The sequence below is a fragment of the Xenopus laevis genome, chromosome 6S (genome assembly GCF_017654675.1).
Source record: "Xenopus laevis strain J_2021 chromosome 6S, Xenopus_laevis_v10.1, whole genome shotgun sequence".
NCBI classification, from domain to species: Eukaryota; Metazoa; Chordata; class Amphibia; order Anura; family Pipidae; genus Xenopus; species Xenopus laevis.
The window spans coordinates 121,299,931-121,322,512 of NC_054382.1; the positions used below are offsets into that span (position 1 = coordinate 121,299,931).

The following is a 22,582-nucleotide window of genomic DNA, read 5'->3' on the forward strand; positions in this document are numbered from 1 at the left end:
TAATGGCTTAGATGATTTTTTTGGACAGACATAATATCAAAGGCTATTGTGATACTAAACTCTATAGCTAGTATAGGTATGGGTATATATTATTTATGTGAAAGTATCGAGGGGTGTATGTATGGATGCTGGGTTTTCATTTGGAGGGATTGAACTTGATGGACTTTCTCTTTTTTCAAATCGATTTAACTATGTAACTATGTAACTATTATATAAGTGCTCAAGATATCTATATTAATCTGCAGAATAAACACATTGAGGTACTACCGCATTAAATAAAAATATCTACAGATGAAGCCACTTGGATTTGTGAGTTAAATGCGTCATGACTCTGGGTTAATTAAAGAAACTGTGTTATCTAAAGTCATCTTAACTCATTTAATGCATTTAACCTTTTCATTAGCATACCAAAGCACCATTGTTCACAATGGGGAATGGTTTAATTAGATGGGATGCTGTGACACAATTTTCTGTGTTAAATGGGATAAGTGGGATATCTGTGTTTAGTTATTCTGTGTCAAACAGGCAAACCAAAGTGGCTGCATCTGTAAATCTAATCATTATCCCATGAAACATTCAAAACTAATTTATTTTCTTAAATATAACCTGTGTATAAAGGATTTTATTTTTTTAGAGTTTTTTGAAAAAAACTACTAAGAAATTCCTACCATCACAGTTCGGCAATGGATGGCTCCACCAATGACTTTTTTCACACAACAAAGGTTCTTCATGACTGAGAGTATATCCTGGCTGACAACCAAAGGAAACTGTGGACCCAATAGAAAAGTCATAGCCATAACGATGTCCATGTACTGGAATTCCAGGATCTAGACATGAATGTGTATCAACTGTCACACCTACAATACAGAAACAATTAGCATAAATATGACTGAAATACCACATTATTTGATTTTTAAAAGTATATTATATAAGGTTTTCACAAAAAACATTCAGGAAAATTAATCTGACAAGGTTGTGTCACACACCAAAAGAATTACACAGTATAATAAAATATACTGTACAGCCAGGGAGATGTTCCTGGCTACCTTTTCCAGATCAGAATAAAAGATCTTGAATATTTTATAAATATATCACTATACAATGAGCTGCTGGAGAAGCCACTAGCTAGTAATAGCTATGAAGAGGCAGATATTAAAGTATAGATACAAAATAATACAAAATAATCATAGAGCAGAATATTTATCTACATAAGGGCACAATGTGTTGAGTTAAATTGGTTGAAGTTCAGTACGACAAATCTTTCAACACTGGCAGGACCTGGATAAGAGATGTTTCAGGCTACGCAGAGCCTTTTTTCTAGCTTGAAAAAAGGCTCTATGTAACCTGAAACATCACTTATCCGGGTCCTGCCAGTGTTCCAAATAAAAGTCATTTTTACTCAAGAAAGATTTGTGGTGCTGAACTTCAACTAATTTATGCAAGAGGATTGGAAGATGGCCATCCAGGGTACATGCACCTGGACCCACAGATTTAAAGATTTAGGAGCTGATTCTAATAATCAAGCTCATACAGTATCATTGTCATAAGGTGGAGGAAAGGACACTAAATTAAAAGTGAAAATTAAAAACCCTCGATATTCGACTATATGTAAATCTGCCCCTTGGTAAAAGTAAATACAACAAGAAGAAAAGTGACAAACAATGCTGAATAAATATGACTGGGAAAGAGAACACGGAACAAAAGGTCACACTGGAATGCAAAAGAGCTAAGAACACACAATCCAATACCGAATTGTAGAAATGTTTGGGACCAGATATGAATGAACAACTGAAAAGAATAGTCTTTTAAATGTTTATTTTTGATTTTCTGTATAACTTCAAACATCTATGGAAGCAGGACTATTATTCATAATGCAGGTTAAGTGGGACATTTTTGTTATTATTTATTAATTATAAAGAACCAATTCTGCAGTGGTATACAAAACAGAAATAATAAACTAAGCTACCGTGAATTACGTTGTGACGGTAAAGAGTTATGTTAACAAAAATCCTTTTTAACAACAATAAGACATAAATAACATATTCAACATTTTCACTGTATTATGTGTATAGATACATATGTATGTTTGTGCATGTGTCAAATAAGTCCACATACTGTAATTGCTAACTGGCTGGGGAGAAATTTGAACCATTACTGTAATCTTTGACATTACATTACTATTACTATTACATTTTAGTGCAAAGGCATTGTATATGATTTATTTTCAAATCTTGAAACTTATTGGAAACAAGTGGTAAACCAGTAGAATCCCACATTGGTGACAAACAATTTATTTAGATATTTCTAGAAAATAATCCACATACCTGTAGTAGCAAAACCTTTGCTGGAATTGAAATATATAAAAATGTTTAAAACCACCACTGTTTGACTACAGCTTTATTTACTGTTTAGATATTATAGACTGAATGCATGAGTATTAAATATTACCTTACTAATACAAACATATAAATGTATGTATTAGTAAAAATATACACATATTAAAAAGAATGACTTACTCTCATAATGTATCTTAAAACCATTATTTGATCGACTGTTGTCTGTAGTGAAGAGAAGATAAATGTGGTTCATGCTACTAAAGAGAAATTGAGGAACTTGTGTGCCATTGTAAGATCCCAAAAGTGGAGACAACAAATTTGGTCCGTCATGTACTTCCAATACATCGTAATTAAGTTCAGTTTGAAATCTGTAGAATACATTGAAGTGGTTATGCATTGCCTTCCAGGGCCATAAAGCAAAATTTAATGCTTGTCACTATTTAGTCCTCTACCTTCCTTTTGCAGGTATTCATTCTGTAGCTGCAGATTGTGAGCATTCCCCTTCAAAACAATATCCTGCATCCTATGATACAAAGATGGATGTTAGTGATGGGCGAATTTATTCGCCAGGCGCGAATTTGCGTGATTCGCCGCCGGCGAATAAATTCGCAAAACGCCCGCAAAAATTCGCTGGTGAAAATTCGCCGGTGTCCAAAAAAATGTCAAAAACGGGCGACGGTGTAAAAAAAAAACGGACACCGGCGGCAAAAACGGACGCCGCAGTTTTGCAAATTTTTCGCCCATCACTAATGGATGTGTATTGGGGGCCTAAGTCCAATCACAATAATATATATATATGATGACAATTACTACTATCTCAACTTGTTCTACCCCTAAACCTGCAAAGTACCTACTCTAAAATAGGCTTTTAAAAGTTAAAACTATTAAAAAGGAATGCTTTTCTGAACCAATTTTTTTCTCCCAATAATAAATAAAACATGTATTAGTATGAGCAGTAATGTTTAGAGTAATTGTTTTATAAAAGTGGCTATCATCCATTGAAAAACCCACAGTCAACCCCATTTCAACATAAAGTAATCCTATTATAGAAGAGGATTGGTAGACAACTAGTATAGTTTTAAAAAGCACTTACATTTTGCAATCTAAAATTGGTCAGTTAATTATGCCTTCAAAGCTAATACAATTTCAGACTTATAACATGTTGATACACTTTAATGTTGAAAGAGATAGCAGAGAGATAATTCTAGTACAGTTTATTATTTTTATAAACTAAACTAATAATAAACAAATAAAACAAAATTGTAATATGTTGGTGTACAATATGAATTAGAAAACACAAAATACAGTTTAATTTTACATCTTTGAAACATTCAACCATCTGTTTCTAGAAAAATGTGAAACAATTTTTAAAGAAGCCAAGACCTTTCAAATGATATTTTGATAGATCGTCCTGATTCAGCTTCAATCACCCATTCACAATTCAATGAGTCTTTATAGTATCCAGGCCATCCAGGTGAAAGGATTACTCCATTGGGAGAAGAAAAGTGACCACCACACGGAGCTGGAGTTAAAAAATGAACAGGTTATGCCAACATCGCTGTGGCTTCTTTGAAGCTACACTGGACAGGAAATATTAAAATTGATAGATGGATACACTGTTTATAGGTGTAATCTTCTGTATTATACAGATGCCTTATTTATGAATACAATGCAATTAAATATTTTATCAAAACAGTAGATGATCCTTCACTATATCCTACTATATCGTACTGTATTTTCCTTGTTTAATATAAGGTGCTCATTCCTTTCTACCAAACAAAATACCTTTAATTTATTTTACATCTGATGATCTGGCTTTTGCTGAAAGAGCAGATGTGATATTATACATTTTAAGCATCCTGGACACCTTACAACATCAGAAATTGCCTTTCATTTTCCATTCCAGTGATCAAGGTGAGCAATCACCTTCTTCTGCAAAAGTTAAATCAAATAGTGATATTTAAATTGGCTAAAAGGCATATCAGTATTCTGTTTCAGTCCTGCAAAAAATATTATACTTTGGAGAAGTTTAAGGTAGAATAAAATGATTTAATGGAGTCTAAAAATGTTCTGTCATTCTGCTACTTTTATAGGACATATGACATATATTCTGAAATCAGGATAAGAGAGGATGCTCAATCACTAAGGTTATATAGGTTTCTCTTTCATATATGAAATACAAGCAGAGCACAAAAAGTGTCAAAAAGGTACCGCATTCTAAGCTGTCATTCCTATAATATCTTTCTGACTGTTATACACATTTTCTGTTATGATATTGCAGAACTTGTTTTGGGATGATTTCATACCTAAAGTAACACAAGGAGCAATGCATACCACTTGCCTTTTAATATTCATTTTCCAAATAATATGGTTCAACAAACAGCTCTATTTTATCACAGTGTTCAATGCATTTTTTTTGCATAATGAAAGTAAGGGGCATATTTATCAAGGGTCGAATTTTGAATTGCAAAAACGTCAACATTCAAATTCAAAAAAACCGAAATTAAGTTGAAGGTTTTTTTTGGTCAAATAGGTCTGTTTTTGATCAAATAGGTCCGTATTCGGCTGAATTTGAATTGTACGAAATTAAGGAATATCGCAAATTTGATTCGTAATTTTTCCCAAAAAAACTTTGATTTTTCAAAGTCCACCAATTGACTCCAAATGGGTTCTAGGAGGTCCCCCATAGGCTACAACAGCAATTCAGCAGGTTTTAGCAGTCAAATTTTTAAAGAGACACTACATGATAAATTTCGATATTCAAATTTTTAAATATTTTTGAATTTGGACTATTCCCTCGTCAAAGTACACAAAAAATGGCTCATTCAAAAATTCACCTCGACCTTTGATAAATCTGCACCTAAATGTCATACTAAACAACTTTTTAATTTATTTTATTAATTTAATTTATTTATTTAATGTTATCAATACATTTCAAAGTTATTTGTATCATTGTTAGGATAGTGATAGAAACATATAAGTGTTTATGGGTTGGTCACTGAGCCCACAAGGGGTTAACTATCACAATGCACTGATTTTATCATGATGCATTGATTGGTTGTTTTAAATATTAAGCATGTGTACTGCTTCCGATCACTATCCTGACGATGATCTCCAGATTGGAACGCGTAGAAAAAGGGGGGTATAGCAAGTCTAGGGATTCATAGAACAACAGCTGAAGGCAAGTATGTTTTAAAAAAATGGATAGTTCCATTAAACTGATATGTTACCATCTACCTTACAACAGTATAGTGCAAAAGTATTCATCCTGTTTTTGTGTGTTTTGGAGAAAAGATTTTTCAAGGTCCCACATTCGGTTTGGTGCCTAAGGATTCTACAATGAATGTGTTGTGCTATCAGTTTGTTTCAGTTATGAAATCAGTATGTGTTCAACTGAGTCTCCAGAAAGTTATTACTGATATCAAAGCATGATGCCCTGTTATCAAATACTTGTTGATAAATAGTTGATAACAGGGCCTTTAAACACATACAGTAGGATGCAGCTTCGAAATGCTGGCTAAATTGGCATCCTTGTTGGTGCTAATTTTAATATTTTAATAGCTTTTTTTTTACTAATCACTGTGTGACAAAAGACTCAAAGAAGAAAAATTCTACCCTGCCCTGCTACAATAAGTAGAATGTGCATATCACTAGAGAATCAAAGGATTACAATTTACAAAATGTTATAATATAACAAAATTGGTCATATGTGGTCACAAGGATTGCACCACATACATCTTCATTTCTTTACCAGATTATGTGATATCTAAGCATGGCATATCAATACAATACAATAAAATGCCTCTGAAATACTGCTTTATGTCCAATATATGTTGCTTGGTTACACATGCAACAGAGTAACCAAGCACTGTTGGTGACTCTTTATAAAGGCCCTACTTCATTAATATTGCAATGTATGTTATCGTCACATATTTAATGTTGGCCCTAACCCATGAACTTTCCTAGAGCAGAGCACTTTAGAAGGTTCTTCTGTTGAAAAACAAGTGAGAACTAAGATTTCTCTAATACAGAAACAATCAATTTAATATATTTTATAAATAAGGGTACCATGATCATACAAAGTTAGTTGAATTCTGCCTAAGGTATCTATAAGGCTGTGCAGAACAAAATTATGAAAAAAACAATTAATATTACAGACCTTCACATCTTGGAATTGGTCCACTCCACATGACTTTTCCATCTTTGAGAATGCAAGTGATTGTTTCAGTGCCTTGTGTTTTTATAAATCCATCTTCGCAGACAACAGAAACTGAACTTCCCAGCTGAAAATTGTCACCAAAGCGACGAGCATTTATTGGTACCCCAGGGTCAGGACATTCGTTGTGGCCAAATGCTAGAATATAAAATTTAGTCTAAAATAACATTCTTTTTTAACATTAACCACAACATATATTAAACTTTTTTTTAATTAATAAAATAATTAGTTTTTTCCCAATCAGATGTACACAATTGTATTGAAAATTGAAGACAATGGAAGAAATTCATTTCAATTTGATTTTATCAAATTACCTTAGTTTAATAAATTCTATATATGGACAGGTTGAAAACAACAGACTTTTTGGTCATTTACATTCTAGAATGCAGTGTGAAAAGTGCTCAAAAAGGCAATTGTTAGACTTGTTTTGTATTTTGTACACTGATTTTTGCTCTTGGATGGCTATTGTACACTGCTGTACACTGTTTTTGAGCACAGAGATCTGTGGCTAGCATCTTGAATAGAGTACTGCCTGCATTAGACAACACTCTATCCAGGAGGGGTCGATGCAGGGAGACACATAGTTACCCCCTCTCCTATAACTTGTGTGTTATTCAGATGTGCAAATTAAAGAGTAGCAGGAGGTTCATGCCCAATGGCAGGCAGTGAGGAAAGGGATACTACTCTCTAAACTTAGATTTCAGCGTGTTTGGTGCTCATTGTAGAGAACAGCTTCCCCCACTGCTTAGTAAAAGACCAAAAAAAATAGAGATGGGAGAAAACATTTTTAAAAATTTACCCTGATGTATCAGTCCCAGATCAGGATTTTTTTCAGATCAGGATTTTTTTTTTAAGCTGGAAATGTGCCACATTTAAAATCTGTTAGGGGATGGGGAGATCATAACACAAAAAAATTAACATGATACCTAATATTTGTAATGTTATATTAGTTCTATATTATGTAAAATGACAGCAATTGGTTAACAGCTAAATCCTAATCAGTATTTTCCTTTTGGAAACATTTACAATTTTATTTTTAGAACAAACCTTCAAACCTACTAAAGGGTGTTGTTCTTTTATTATTTTCACAGACATTGTAAAATATGTTAAAAAACACACATATGAAATGACGGCATATTCCAAATATTTCAAAGGTACAATCATTTCACTAATTGCTATTTAAAGGGGCTGTAAATTAATTTAGTATTTAAAAGACCATACAATCTATAACATTCAGTCAGCAATTTTTTGTTCTGAATCAGAATTCAAGTAAAGGCATTGAATTATTGATTGAAACCCAATTTTATATGTGATGTCATTTAGAGTGTTCCTTCTCAAAACATTATTGCATTTTCATCAGATCACTAACCATAAATGACTATATTGTCATTGACAGCTTCAATTTCTGCTAATGTATATAGTGGTGTGCACCCTTTACGTTAGAATGAACTAATCAAGGGAAGTAAAAAATTTCACGGTTCATTTTAATCAATGAGCTATGTAAGAGTGGTTCATTCTATTACGGACAGGGTATTACTCTGTGATAGAACTCACTGCATTATTATATTTGATTGTGTCCATCATCAAATTAAGACTTAATTCATAAAAATGCATAATAAAATAAAAATATACAAGATGTGGCAAAACTGGTTGAGAGCTGATGCACAGCGTGATTTGCATCTATCGGGTACTTTCACACGGGAAAACTACTATAAAACATAAAGAATTTATTATTAACCATAAATGTCACAAAAAATCTTAGACTCATGACTCACGGACCCCTATACGTATTGTTATTGCTCTGTGTAACACAGATCATACACTGTTTGATAGACTATCCATAATTATTTATTCAATTTACATTGTGATGTTCTTTATTCAAATGCTGATGTTGTAAGTGTTATTTCAATAATATATGATTCATTAATGGTTAAATAGTGTACACTAAAATATTTTTTTCAAAGTAAAGTAAATATGTGTGCACAGTATTAGTTAAAATCCAAAAATAGGTATATGGTAATACAGGTTAATGATGCAATCAGCAAATTAAACAAAGAACAGGCCAAGATTCCTAAGGTAGTCTTACAGAATATATTGGCTCTTGAATTTCTCCTGGCCAAAGAAGGCAGTGTCTGTAAATAAGTTGACTCAGACTGTTGCACTAATCTTCAAGCATTAAGAATCACATGTGTGAAGTTAAATAATATGAATTCCCTTGGTCTCTCACCCTTGGATTGGAAGTTTCTGGGGTGAATACATCCAAACTCCACACAAAATAGCTGCATTTGTTCTCCTCATACTGCTTTTAATTGCATTATTACTTTGCATTGCTCTTAAACTGGTTTTATTTTACCATCAGAAACATCCCCAATCACACTCTTCAGTTGATTTGGAGAGCTGATAACAATATGCAACATTAATGATGGTGTCTAGGCCTATTTTCCTTCTTTGATTGGGTCCAGTAATGAGGCCAATTTGATAACAGATATAATGGAAACAGTGTTAGATGCTACTGAGTTTGTTGACCGACCTTGCCTGACAGCTGTTTTGATCAGTTTTCTCAACCTACATTACATGAATGAAGGGAGAGCAAAAATCACCATGTTTTTTCCTCCCTCAATCCCTAGGACTCGAGCTGGTATTGTCAGGTGCTGCTCTTTGACATTGAGTATAGAGTACAAACAAATTTACCCGAGAGTGCATTCTGTGCTGTCAAATGCAGAATATCAGAGATTTGCAGTTCATGTATCAACCTACATAAATTTCATTTATGAAACCTGAGTAATGAAAATGAACATCATGCTTACCAATAGTTCAAGGCTGCTCTAAGTAGACACACATGCATACTGTATGACACTCTAAGGGGGTGTTTTATCAATTTTCAAATTGTTTCCACAATTTAAATTTTTGGGGCCAAAACTCCTGAATTCAAATTATGCTTTCAAAAACATGAATGTACAATATTTATTAATATATTTATCATTATATTTATTACTGCCCAAAAAAATAAGAAAACTTGAATGTAAAACTTTGGCAACTAAAAGCTGATGGGAGCAGTTTATGGTAAATTTAAAACATTATTTCAATGTGTATTTTTCAACAATGAACAGATTACAAATTTGAGGTATTTGTTTTTTTCACAATTTTCTGTAAAATTATACAGAAACAGTACACAAATTAGAATTTTGATAAATAGAATTTTGATAAATAAGTATTTATGATGGGCTGATAATTTAGAGAGAATATCTTTTTAGCACATTGCGTATTTAACTGTCCTTAAATACGCAAAAAAAAAATCATTATTTTTATGGGACTATTGATTTGTATTTGACAGGCCTTATGGATATCCATGCCCTTAGTAAGCCACAAAATTTTGTCTAGCTATGATACCTATCAAAATGATTAATATTTGGGTAGTGATGGATAATATTGTGGTCACAGACCATGTTGTATATTATCCTTAAGGTGAAAGGTAATTTTCATTTAGTGAAAAGCAGGGCAAAAAAAACTGGAGCCTAAGCAAAATTGTTGGATTATTTCACATTAGTATCCCTACATTACATTTCCTTTGTCTGTAAACCCTCTTCATGTCCCCTTCTCTTCATCTACTGCCATAGTTTCTCCCTGTGTCAGCACTCAGTTCATACACTCATTTTTCAAAGTTGAAATGGGGAGATGGGCACATAGGAAAGCAATCTTTCATGCATCACATTTTTTTCTAAATCCAGCATTTTCTCTGCGCCCAGTTTAGTAATTTTTAGCATATTTCCTTCTGTTTAGTTAAAGAAAATACTTAACATGACAGAAAGAATTAAGCTGAAACTTGAGTTGGCAACTGCTAATATACAAAGCAATAATATCAATGATTAGCTTCAGGCTATAAGACATGTTCAATATATGCAGAAGTGCTTGATGTCCACCTTTCACCTTTGCTCCCTCCCGCTCTTTATATTATAGTCTACTTCCTAATATATCTTTTTCTAGAGCAGCCATTACATGAGCAGAAATATAATATTTAAATAATATTCTTTGTATAATAAATATATTTTAGATAACTTTAGGTATAGGAAAAAATGTCACTTGCTTAATACCTAATACTTGAAATACAGGGATCCATATCTGGCAAACCTGAGCATCCTGGATAAAAGGGCCCATATCTGTACAGGTACTATTTTACACAACAATTTTCATCTCTTTATATATGCTACAGTGTACTGTACAAGTGTAAAAGTATTTTGGTGTGCAAATATAATTAATTTATTAATCTAACTGTAGTGAACTTCACTAGCTGAATGATTTTGCTACATATACATTATTAAACATTAGAACTATATTCTATGGCATAACATAGACTCAGTCCCAGAATCCCACTTTTTCATTGGTAGGTAGTGATGAGCGAATGAATTCACCAACCATAGATTCGCCATGTGCAATTTTTTTTCACAAAACTGTAGCGAAAATTTGAAACGTGCATAAGAAAAAATGCCCATTAACTTTGATGAATATGGAGAAAAAAAGTAATCATTAAAAAAAATGCCCATTGACTTTAATGCATTTGGAGAAAAAAAGTCATTACTAAAAAAAATGCCCATTGACTTTAATGCATTTGGAGAAAAAAAGTTGCTATAAGAAAAAATGCCCATTGACTTTAATGTATTAGGAGAAAAAAAGTCGCCATAAGAAAAAACGCCCATTGACTTTAATGCATTGGGACAAAAAAATCGCCATAAAAAAATGCCCATTGACTTTAATGCATTTGGAGCATGAAAAATTGTCGCGTGTGTAAAGATTGTTGTGCGTAAAAACACCCATTGACTTAAAAGCATTTTGCAAAATTTCGTCGTTTCACTATTTTTTGGCGCAGTTTCGCAAATTTTATGGTGAAGCGAAATAGGACAGATTTACTCATCAGTATTGGCAGGAAAAAAAACGCAAGAATAGCAAATCAGACTTGATAGTATTAGTGGAACAAACGCTATCCTTTAAATAATGTAGCCTAATGATTGCTAAAGAGAAAATAACACCTGACAAAGTGTAGACTCAATCACATTTTAATATATTCTCTTGCTTACACTAATTAAAGATAGCCCAAGTAATAAATATAATCGAATAATTTAGTAAATGTACAATGCATTTAATTAGATGTAACCCTTGTAAGGCTGACCCATAGATATCTTAATGTTTAGAAGAAAAGGACGATAAAATGTTACATCAATTTATAGCACCTCAAAGTGGAACCAAACCTGTTATATTTGGGAGCATTATTTTCATTATTATTTTCATTATTGTAACAGTGTGGCTTAGCAAAAAAAAAAAAAAAACATAAGAAGATATTCATTAAAAAAAGATTAGCCTTTGCTGACAAAAGTACTGTATAATAGTGACCTTCTATAAGTTTGGTTGTAACATAATACAATGCATCTGCTCACTTGAAATCTCTTAAATTCTGCTTATTGTACCTAGCCATCTTGTTCCATCAAGGGTTAGCTATGGTTATCATATTTTTCCTGCTTGAATATATCATCATACATTCAGAATCACTATATAATCCCAAACGATCACTGAACTGATAAGTTCATAGTTCATATTGATTCACAAAATGGCATGTGTGATTTGTTTCACTATAAATTCTTTAGCTGAAGGGATCTGGAAAATAATTCTTATGGCATGGTATGGTAAATCTTACATAGTGCTATTCATTATTAAATCAATATTACCACATTTGATAAAGAATACAACTGATTTGGCATTAGAGGGTCTTACCAATGGCATGGCAATCACATCTGCAAAGTGTGATATAGGGAAGACTGTAAATCATGAACCATATTTAATGGAAAGAATTTGGATTGTGGCTGAGCAGTTAAGGAAAAGTTCATCCCTCCTCTTATACCCATATTTAGTATTTATGTAGCTAAATTTGGAGGCCCATATATTAAAGGTCAATTTTCAATTTTTCAAATCTTTCTTTTTATTGGTGTATACCTTTTAGAAACCACAATTAAACTAATTTTCTCTACAACCACAAATGCCATGAAAGTTATTAAAGGAGAAGGAAAGCTACGGAGGCATTTTATTGCCAATAGATTAGCTGCAATAGTGCAAGCTAGAATGCTATATTTATTCTGTAGAATGTTTTACCATACCCGAGTAAAAAGCTCTAGAAACTCTCTGTTTGTTTAGGATAGGAGCTGCAGTATTAATGTGGTGTGACATCACTTCCTGCCTGAGTCTCTCCCTGCTCTGGGCTCAGATTACAGTAGAGAAGGGAGGGGGAGGGGGAAGAGGAGCAAACTGAGCGTGCTCTTGCCCAGGGCAATGAGGTTTAAGCTGAAGGCAGGAAGTCTGATACAGAAGCCCATGTGTACACAATAGAAGGAAAGAAATGCTGTGTTTCTTTTGACAGGGGACTCAGAGCAGCATTACTTTGGGGGTTTACTGGTATATTTAGATGGACCTTTCTGATAAGGCTTACTCAGTTTTAACCTTTCCTTCTCCTTTAAAAGATCTGAATTTAAAAAGTACAAATGTTCAGCTAAACATAACCTCTGAAACCTGTAACATTATACTTTTTTTTAGACAATTACTAGTGAAATTCTGAAAGCCTATTAAAAAAAGGCCCAATATGATCAGTGCAGCTTCCATTGACTAGTAAAGTGACTAGTAAATACTAGTAAATTGGCCCCAAAAGGTTGAGCATAATAGAAGGCCATAGGCTTCCATATGGCTGACTGGCACTCCCTAAATTCCCAACTTGTTAGTTAACATACAAGATAGGGATGCCTATGTGCATTCCTCTGCTTGCCCCTCATGAATAAATTGCTACCAAATTACCAAGTGCTGAATTCATGCGGAACTAAAAAAACATTGCACAATAAGTAATTTTATCACTTAAGGATCATAAGCAAAATGAAACCCAAATGCATTTCAATCCCATACTAGGGGGTTTTGATTTGCATAAATCAACAACAGTCATTAAAAACAGTCTAAGAATTAACACTTTATTTCCCAAACAATGGAAATTGGTTATGTGACCATAGAGAACACAAGGCTGACTTCTTAAAAAAAGGCTCTGCTACATTAAAAAATATTTCTGGTATCTTACAGTTTGGATCTATTATAAATCAGCCTCATACTTTATTAGTAGGATAAAAACAATTCACTCTGCAACCTACAATGCCCCTGTGCAGCCTACTTCTCTAGAACTAGCCAGGAACTAAAGAAACCACTTACTCTTTGAACCCAATACCTAGCTAACAACAAATTATAAACTGTGAGGAAAGGTACAAAAATGCATTACTTCAATGACTGAAGAAAATTCGCCATCGTGACATAATTTCGTTACTTCGCTGATTTAGTGGGTGCTGGCGTAAATTCAGTTAGCGAAGTGCACCTACTCTAGCGCTACTTGGCACCCTTACGCCAGATGAAGTTACGCTATGGTAAAGGGATGTAACTTGCGCATTTTACTGAACGGTACCTCTTTCGCCAGACTTGCCTTCGCCACCTCAGACTGGGCGAAGTGCAATAGAGTAGATAGGGCTTGCTTCAAAAAAAGTTGAAATTGTTTCTAAGTCCCAAAAAACGCTGGCGTCTTTTACTTTTCTGAGGGTGATAGGCTGAAGAAGATCGTAATTTTTGTGGGGGGGTACCCTCCTTCCCCCCTACATTTCCTAACATATGGCACCTAAACTATACAGTGGGCACATGTATAGGGCAAAATAACAACTCTATTTTATTTTATGAAGCTTTCCCAGGCTTGTGTAGTGTAATGTATTTGTTGCTACATATACGTTCATTGTACTTGGCGCCATATGCAAATTAGGCAACGCTAGCATAACTTCGCTTTGCTTGATGAATTAACGCTAGTGCAACTTGGCTACCTTTCACCTCCCTGAGCGCAACTTCGGATTTTAGTGAATTAGTGGTGCCCGGGCGAAACTTCGCCTGGCGAAGTGCGGTGAAGCCAACGCTGGCGCAACTTCGAAGGTAAGTAACTCAGTGCATCAGAGTTACTATTTTTACTGCTGACAAATATCAGACCGAAAATGTATGTTTCCTACCAAAATCTTATGTATTTTCAGAGGAAGGAAGGAAAGAAATTAGAAAACAGTACAATTTTTCATTCTTCCTCAGTTTTCATTGTATAGCGTATGTGCTTAACCAAATTGTAGCCTTCTCCTGTGCAAGTCTGTATTACAAATCATCTGTGAATGAAAAGCCCCAATAAAGCCTGAAATGCCTTGAGCAAAGTTTTTAACTTCTGTCATTTCAAACTCAATTTGTAGTGGAATAAGCAAAGCTTTCTATTTGTCACATTGGGTTTAAGTCAATGCAGCTTGTGCTAGTAGTGACTCATATGGGTAGTTCAGCTGTTTTCTCTTTCATTTAATCTTCATTATTCTATCTGTTTTGCTTTAGGGCAACAAGCCTAAATCAACTATTACACTAATAAAATATATGAGGTTGTAGTTATACAACTTCAGCTCAAGTGCCATTTTTCATTTAACATTCACATGCATCAAACTTCTTATAATGTTAGTAGGGAAAAAATAAAAATGCAATATAAAGGAATCAACAAACTCATGAGTAAAATACAAATTCAATGGCAATGTTTTCCATTTAAATCTGGTTTTCAAGTGGGTAATAGAAGATCAGAGCAACAGAAGGAGGGTCAATGTGCAGAACATTTGAAAACACAGTGAACTGGAATTCAAAACATTCCCCAATATATATAAGAATATACAGTCATTACCATAGAACCTTTATAGCTCTATACAAACCTATACTCACCTAAAGTATTAGATACATGGAGGTTAATTTATTAAATGTTTACTTTAGTGGTTTTGGAGATTTTGGTCTTAAACCTTGAATGTCATTACATTTATTTGAAGATCCAAATATAAAAGAAGTGAACAAAAAAGAGTGCTGAATGATCTGCTAAAAATGTGAATACCTCTAAAACCTCAAAATTTTTTTTTAACTTTTGTGGACAATTCCAAGTGAAAAAATTATTGAAAATAAAGTTTGATTTGATTAAAAGTGGTCCAAAAAGATCAGTGTAGCTCCTATTGACTTCTATAATACATAACTTTTGTAAGATTGCTGTCACGGCCAGAACATGGACTGATTTGTTCTTTTATTACATAATTTAATCTGAATGGTTAGTGGCAGGTTGGAAGATTGCAATGTCCAATCGTTCATCAGATACAAGGCTAAAATCTGCACGTCTATGGCCAGCTTTAATCCTGATTATATTACATGAAGTCTAACTATATGTTGTTCTTTTGTTGTTGCTTGTTTCATATTTAACTGTTTTCTCGTGTGCTTTGAAACTGCATTTTTTACCTTTCTGATCTCTTCTGTTCCTCTTTTAAATTCTTTCAAGGCCTTTACATGTAACAGGGCTGTAAACAATAAAATGCTGGCCATTCCAGCTAAAGGATGATGGCTCCTGCTCTGATTATTGGTGCTTTGTCTGTGGAGAAGCTCTATCATTAGCGATGGGCGAATTTGCGGCGTCCATTTTTTTTGGATGACGGCATCCATTTTTTTCGGACGGTGAGGCATTTGCGCTGGCGCACATTGCACACAATGTGCGCCAGCATGAAAAATGGACACCAGCGTCAAAAACGAGACGCCGTTTCTATAATTTTTTGCCATTTTGCGAATTTTGCAGGAAATTCACAAATTTTCCGTTGAAACGCCCCAAATTCTCCCATCACTATCTATCATAAAACATAACTAAACTGCCGTTTTTTAGCAGGTGGAAATTAGGTAGAGAAATTACCCAGAAACAAGATAGTGCTCCCTGTGAAAGTAAAACAAATGACAAAAAATCTCTACTTTTAAACACTTATTTTATGTACTCTGTGTTATTTAGATTTTACTGGCCAACATAATGGGGCTTACTTAACAAAGGTAAGTATAAAACCAGCACAATTTACTACATTTTACACAAAGTACAATGTTTCTTCCCAGGATTTCATCATATCTGTGTCTGCCACATTCACATTCCCATTCCAATGGTCTTCTGGCACTAATTGGTGCTGTTTATATATTTTTTTCTAGGTGCTTTGTAATGTTTTTTATTTATTTTTTTAAATTAAATGATAATTAAGATGTACTTTATATAATAATGAAGACAGTTTAAAGACAGAAATAGGGAATAGATTTAAGTCAAGCATGTTAGGTGAACTTCAGTTAAATGAGAACATTTAACATTGTAAAAGAAAACCCCACTGGCAAAACAGCGGTTTTATGTACCAAATTGACATGACACATGTCACAGGCAATTTAATCGTAATGCTATGCAATTACACTTTGAGAACTTATTAGTGACAGCATTATCCACTAGTGTTGCTTTGAAAAGACTCAAAATGTATATTGTTATTAATTACATGAACCTGGTCTTGGCAGAAAAAATTACTCATTTAGTAACAGCAATAATAGCAGACATGCAATTTGAATGTTATCTTTCAGATGGCATTTAAACATTGTACATTTAGCTTTATCAAAACCGGAAAGTACAGATCTGCTTCAAGGTAAAAATGAAAATAACTCAAATGTTGCACTGATTGTTTTTGGCACTCCTAAATATACATTTGCAAAATGATCACAAGATGAAGTATATATTCAGACCAGATTCTAATTAGATTTTACTAGCCTAAATATAATGCAAGCAATTTAATACCTAGCAGATTAGAGCTGTATTAAAAGGAATGCCTCACAAGGAAACTTCGGGCAACTTCGGAAAACTAAAGCGATCCAAGTGCCATCTGCCAGTGATTTACATTCTAGGCAGCGGGAAGGCATTTTGGAGAGATTAACTGCCCGAAGAAGAGGAGATTTGTAGCTGGGCGACTAATCTCCCTGAGTAGCCACGTGTGCCACCACCCTTAAGAATGCCATTCTCTTTTGTTTGAGAAAGTTGCTAAAGTAATTAGTGTCTGGTCTATAGTACAGGAAAGTCCCACAATGGAACACACTACAGTTTGGTTGCCACATGAATGTTTTGCAGAAGTTAAGACAATCACTTTTCAAATTAGCCACAAAGGCTCTATTTTCTTAAAGACATGTCCTGATTGGCTATTGTTAGCTAGCAGGTGAACAGGTACAGTATGTGCAGTACAGATGGGTTTGAACTAGTTTACCTCTGGTATTTCTGTATTAAAGACTTTTATTTATTTATTGTCAAAGCTTGGGTGTAACTCCGGTGGCTTATGACTCCTGTTTCAAGTTATATGTTCATGTCTGTTGCTCCCTTTGGCAACAGTTGCCATATTGTGTAAAGCTATTTGTGTTTAAAAAATAAAGCTGTGGCTTTTTTCTCCCAAGTATGTGTGACTGTGTTTATTCTTGGTATGGGATAAGAAATAGCCACTGAGGCTCCTTTTTGGTCATTGGCGGTCGAGATTATCACTTATTCTTCCAAGGAAGATAATAGCCTCATCAAAAGGATTGTTCAGTCACTAAAGTCGCTCTGTCATTGAAATACATTTCACTTATGGTTTATTTGTTGTAGTGACAATATGGTAACTTTCCATGATAATACATAGGTGACATTAATACAGAATAAGGGGACCCAGCACAAACCACGATGCTCTTACCATTCCAACGATAAACATGTTTTTGGGGGTATACACCTCTGTTTTCCAGGGAGGCATACCCACAAGTAAGCCATCACACAAATGCAACAAAATGGGCACTACTGAAATCTAATCTTTGCTGCAAACTTGGGTGCAATTATCACACCTGCAATGCTTATGTGCCTTATTTCTGTTTGTTTCCCACTAATTACTATATAATGATAACTTGCCTTTTTTCATCTTGACTTTTCCGAAAAGAAGACAACTGCAAAAAATACCAAAATACAAAATAATATGGTCCAGACTAAAGGGATTATTTATCAAAAGTCCAAATTTATTTCAATATTTTCTGCTACAAACTCCGATCAAATCTGCTCAGGTTTTTATGCTTATTTATTATTACATTTTACCGAAAATTTGGTCTCCCATTGACTTTTATGGAACCTCGACAGGTCTGAGATGCCAGATTTTCAGATTCAGACTTTTCCATCCTCGGGGTTTAATAAATTCCGAAAAATTTGTGATTTTTTAAAAGACTGATTTTATAAAAAAAAAAAAAACCCACACATTTTTTCGTGTTTTTTGCATTTGGAGTTCAGTAAATAACCCCCTTAGTTATGAACACAAGTGTCATGTACAGTTTTGGATGCGATTCACCATGTTATTTATCCACAATGCAGTGTTTTTTCTCAATTTAATATACATAAAACTGTGATTGCACGTTTTGATGAATCAGACGTAATTGAACTAACAGCTTTTGGAAATTGGATGTGTCATTTTAAGTGCTCAGTGTTAAAATTATATCTACACATGATTTTAAGGCACATTTCTGCTTCACCTCTTCACCTCTATACTGAACCCTGGATTTACAATCTTGCTTTGAGGTGGTGAAAGCTCCAGGATCCCCCAACTACAATAGATGCGCTTGCTCATCATTCATCTACATTAACTCAGTGGGCCCTATGGTGCTTTCAGCAAATATGAATCTTTTTTTGCGCCACTGTGGGAGGTGTTGGTAGCCAATGTTGCACTGGCCCACTGGGATACCAGGAAAACTCCCATTGGGCCCAGGTGTCAGTGAGCCCTCTTGATTCTAACCATTTGGCCTATTGGTCATTACAAATTTCTTTAAGAGGCTTAATAACGGAAGAATAGAGTATAGTATGTAGAGACTAGAAAAATGAAGAGGCTAAGTAGGGAGAGTAGGAATAATAGTTTGGAAAGTGAGCCTTCGATCTAAGGTTTTCTGGTGGGCCCCTGGCATCCCACACTGGTGGTAGCTCCAGGGTTCCCCTGCATCAATATTGCAACTGCATGAAAGTGGAACAGGCAGGACAGAAAGAACATGCCGAGCACAACTGTACTGAAGTGCTAGGAGGGCATATTGGTGCATGTATCTCTAATTTGTGGGATTTGTCATGCAACTGACTGCAGCCATATTAGCAGTCCCACTACAACTTCACTTGGGGGGTTATTTACTAAACTCCAAATGCAAAAATGATGAAAAATCTGTGATTTTATTTTATAAAATCAGACTTTTAAAAAATCACAGATTTTTCGTAATTTATTAAACCCTGAGGATGGAAAAGTCAGAATCTGAAAATCAGGCATCTCAGACCTGTCTAGGTTGCATATAAGGCAATGGGAGAAGTCCCAATGATTTTTTGATGTGCGATGGCTTTCGTACAATACCCCGAAGTTTTCAGAGTTTTCGGGTGAAAATTCCAAAAAAAATAGTAAAATTCATGAAAATTGGATGAAAAATACGAAAAAAACTGTGAAAAACTGTTTTTTTTTCTGCAAAGCACATTTTTGGGAAAATGTAATAATAAATAAGCGTAAAAAATATTGAGATAAATTCAGACTTTGATAAATAACCCTCTTGGGGTTGTAAATGCCACTTGTTTTCAAACTGTATACGTTTCCTATTTTTCCCCAGAAAACTAAAGTATATAATTTGCAGTTAAATAAATTGACCCTAGTGTGTGTTTGCCTGAAACAAGGAAGTTAATTGTAAGCTGCACAGGGACAAGGACTGTTGTGAGTGATAGAACATTCTCTGTGCTGTATTTCTTTTAATAATCAAAGGTTGTATGATTTAAAAAAGGAGATATTTGAGAAATATGCGTATTTGCTCTTCTACAGTATGTTGTGTATAAAAGGTCAAATACAATGGGATTCAGGGGCCTATTGGCCAGTCTATATTTTGTTGTAACTGTGGCTAAATAGTTAATACAACTATGTTAACATATCTGCAATCTTTTTTTGAACTAGCAGGAACCCACATCAAAGGGTCAACCTTAAAGTGGTGTTTAAATCGAAAAAGTCAAAACCAAAAGCTACAGTCCAAACTTGTCAAATAACATTATATTTTTAAATTGCATAATTACACAGCCTTGCTTTGAAAAAAGTACCTACAGCCTTGGAAGAAGTACAACTTGTCCTTTGTTAGAGAATGGGGGTGTAGAATTTGGAAAAATGCAGTTTTAAAGTCAATTAAAATATGTTAAAAAAAAAGAGGACACACTTACTGCTATATGTGATGTTAAATCCTCGTCCAGACATAGAATGATCTGCTTGAAATTCCAATCTTATTATGTGATTGTTGCTGGTAAGGTGAGATGGAACCTCTGCTCCTGTAAATGTTCCCAATATTGGGGAGTCCAAAGAATCACCATCTTTAATAGCTAGAAAATCAAACTGTGTTTCTAAATCAAAATCATTAAAGGAGAGATGAATCCTACTGCCTGGATCTGATATTATTGTCCAGATGCAGTTTAAATTATTGCCATACCCATCTGGGTAGTCAGGAGAAAGGACAGTTCCCATTGGAGCAGTGAAATTTGACAGACAAGGAACTGAAAATGAGAAAAAGACAAATTAGTGAAAATAATTTTTTTTAGAAAGATTTCTCATTGGTTATGGTGAAGTTTACATAGAAAGCAGCTTATTATTTTTCAATTGTATTCTTCAACTGAAGTGAGTATAAATCCCTGGTCCGATTCCAAACATAAATTACAACTACTCGCTCTGATTGGTTTTCTTTGTTCTAATAACTTCCCTTTTCAACAATTTCATTACAAAAACAAAACATAAAACCTTTAAATAGTGCAATAAATATAGATTTTTCTCAACTTAACAAAAAATGTTCTGCATACTAATATTTTCAATAACCTATTTGGTTGTGTAACATTCAACAATGCATTGTTTATATAGTTTGTCCACAAAGAAACCACACATATTATCTTACTAAAACATTCACTTACATATGCAGATTGGTATATTTGCTGACCATTGGTTGTTTTCCTTACAAACAATTGATTTCTGGCCTATTAGTTCAAATCCAAACTGGCATTCAAATCTCAGAGCATCTCCATTAGAAAATCCATCTCCTTCTCTAATACCGTATAATGGAGATCCTGGATCACCACAACTTTCTTTTTCAATTTCTGCAAAATAAAGAACACTAGAAAACAACTGACTGGCAATGTAAACAAAACTGTTAACTATGGAAATACATAGAAGGGTTATAGAAAATGACATTAAGGGGGTTATATATCAAACTCTGAATACAAAAATCACGAAAAATTCTGATTTTTTTCAGAATGTATTATACCTTGAGGCTTAAAAATGTCAGAATCTGAAAATACACCATCTCCAAGCTGTCGGGGTCCTCTGGAAGTCAATGGCAAAGCTCCCATTTCAATATGATGGTCGCACTGAGATTTGGCCAAAACTTTCATTTTTTCAGATGTTGGTGACAAAAGTCAGGTTTTGGCAGGAAAATCTGACTTTTTTGCGCGAAATCTGACTTTTGATGGGAAAATTAGATTTTATTGGATTTTTTTGCCTGAACCTATATTAGTGAGCATTTGATGATAAATAAGGTCCAATCGGCAATTCTGAGTAGGTCGGACTTTTTTAAATAAAAATAATGAGATAAATTCAGACTTATAACTTCAGACAGATAAATAATCAACTTATTGTACTGCTCTGTTGTCAAGATGCTGGTTTCTCATGTCAGTATGTGAAATTTCTTATTCCCTAGGTTTAAGAATAATTGTAATTATGAGGAAGTTACAACAGTCATAATGAGGATATAACATTTCTCAGGAATGTGCAAAAATTGTCCCTTCCTCTGTCCTGAAACATTGCTAAAACATTGATGCAAGTGTTTATCTTATGCAGGATAAACTACTGCATACTCTTACGAGTTGGTTTTCCAAAATGCCATCTTAACCCAATTGAATTCATCCTTAATGCTGCTGCTCACATCATCTCACCTGCTTCTAAACTTTCCTGCTTCTCCCTTCCACTGCTTCCAAGTCTCTTTCCTGGCTTCAGGTAATCAAGTACAATTTTCTCATCCTATTCTTTAAAGCCCTGCATTTCTATGCAGCAACAACCCTTTGACTTATGTACTGACTCAAATGTTTGCTTATTTA

The 22,582-nt window shown here is 34.1% G+C and overlaps 1 protein-coding gene across 1 annotated transcript in view; it reads right to left on the reverse strand.

Annotated features, from left to right (window-relative positions):
- Positions 1 to 22,582, reverse strand: part of LOC108719755 (CUB and sushi domain-containing protein 3-like) — a 489,518-nt gene that overhangs the window by 283,537 nt on the left and 183,399 nt on the right. Inside the window, exons 11-16 of the mRNA XM_041567998.1 lie at positions 21,404 to 21,586; positions 20,669 to 20,995; positions 6,496 to 6,690; positions 3,720 to 3,858; positions 2,517 to 2,704; positions 669 to 857 (exon numbers count right to left, since the gene is read on the reverse strand). Coding sequence (XP_041423932.1) covers positions 669 to 857; positions 2,517 to 2,704; positions 3,720 to 3,858; positions 6,496 to 6,690; positions 20,669 to 20,995; positions 21,404 to 21,586 — 1,221 coding nt within the window. The remainder of the gene's footprint in view (positions 1 to 668; positions 858 to 2,516; positions 2,705 to 3,719; positions 3,859 to 6,495; positions 6,691 to 20,668; positions 20,996 to 21,403; positions 21,587 to 22,582) is intronic.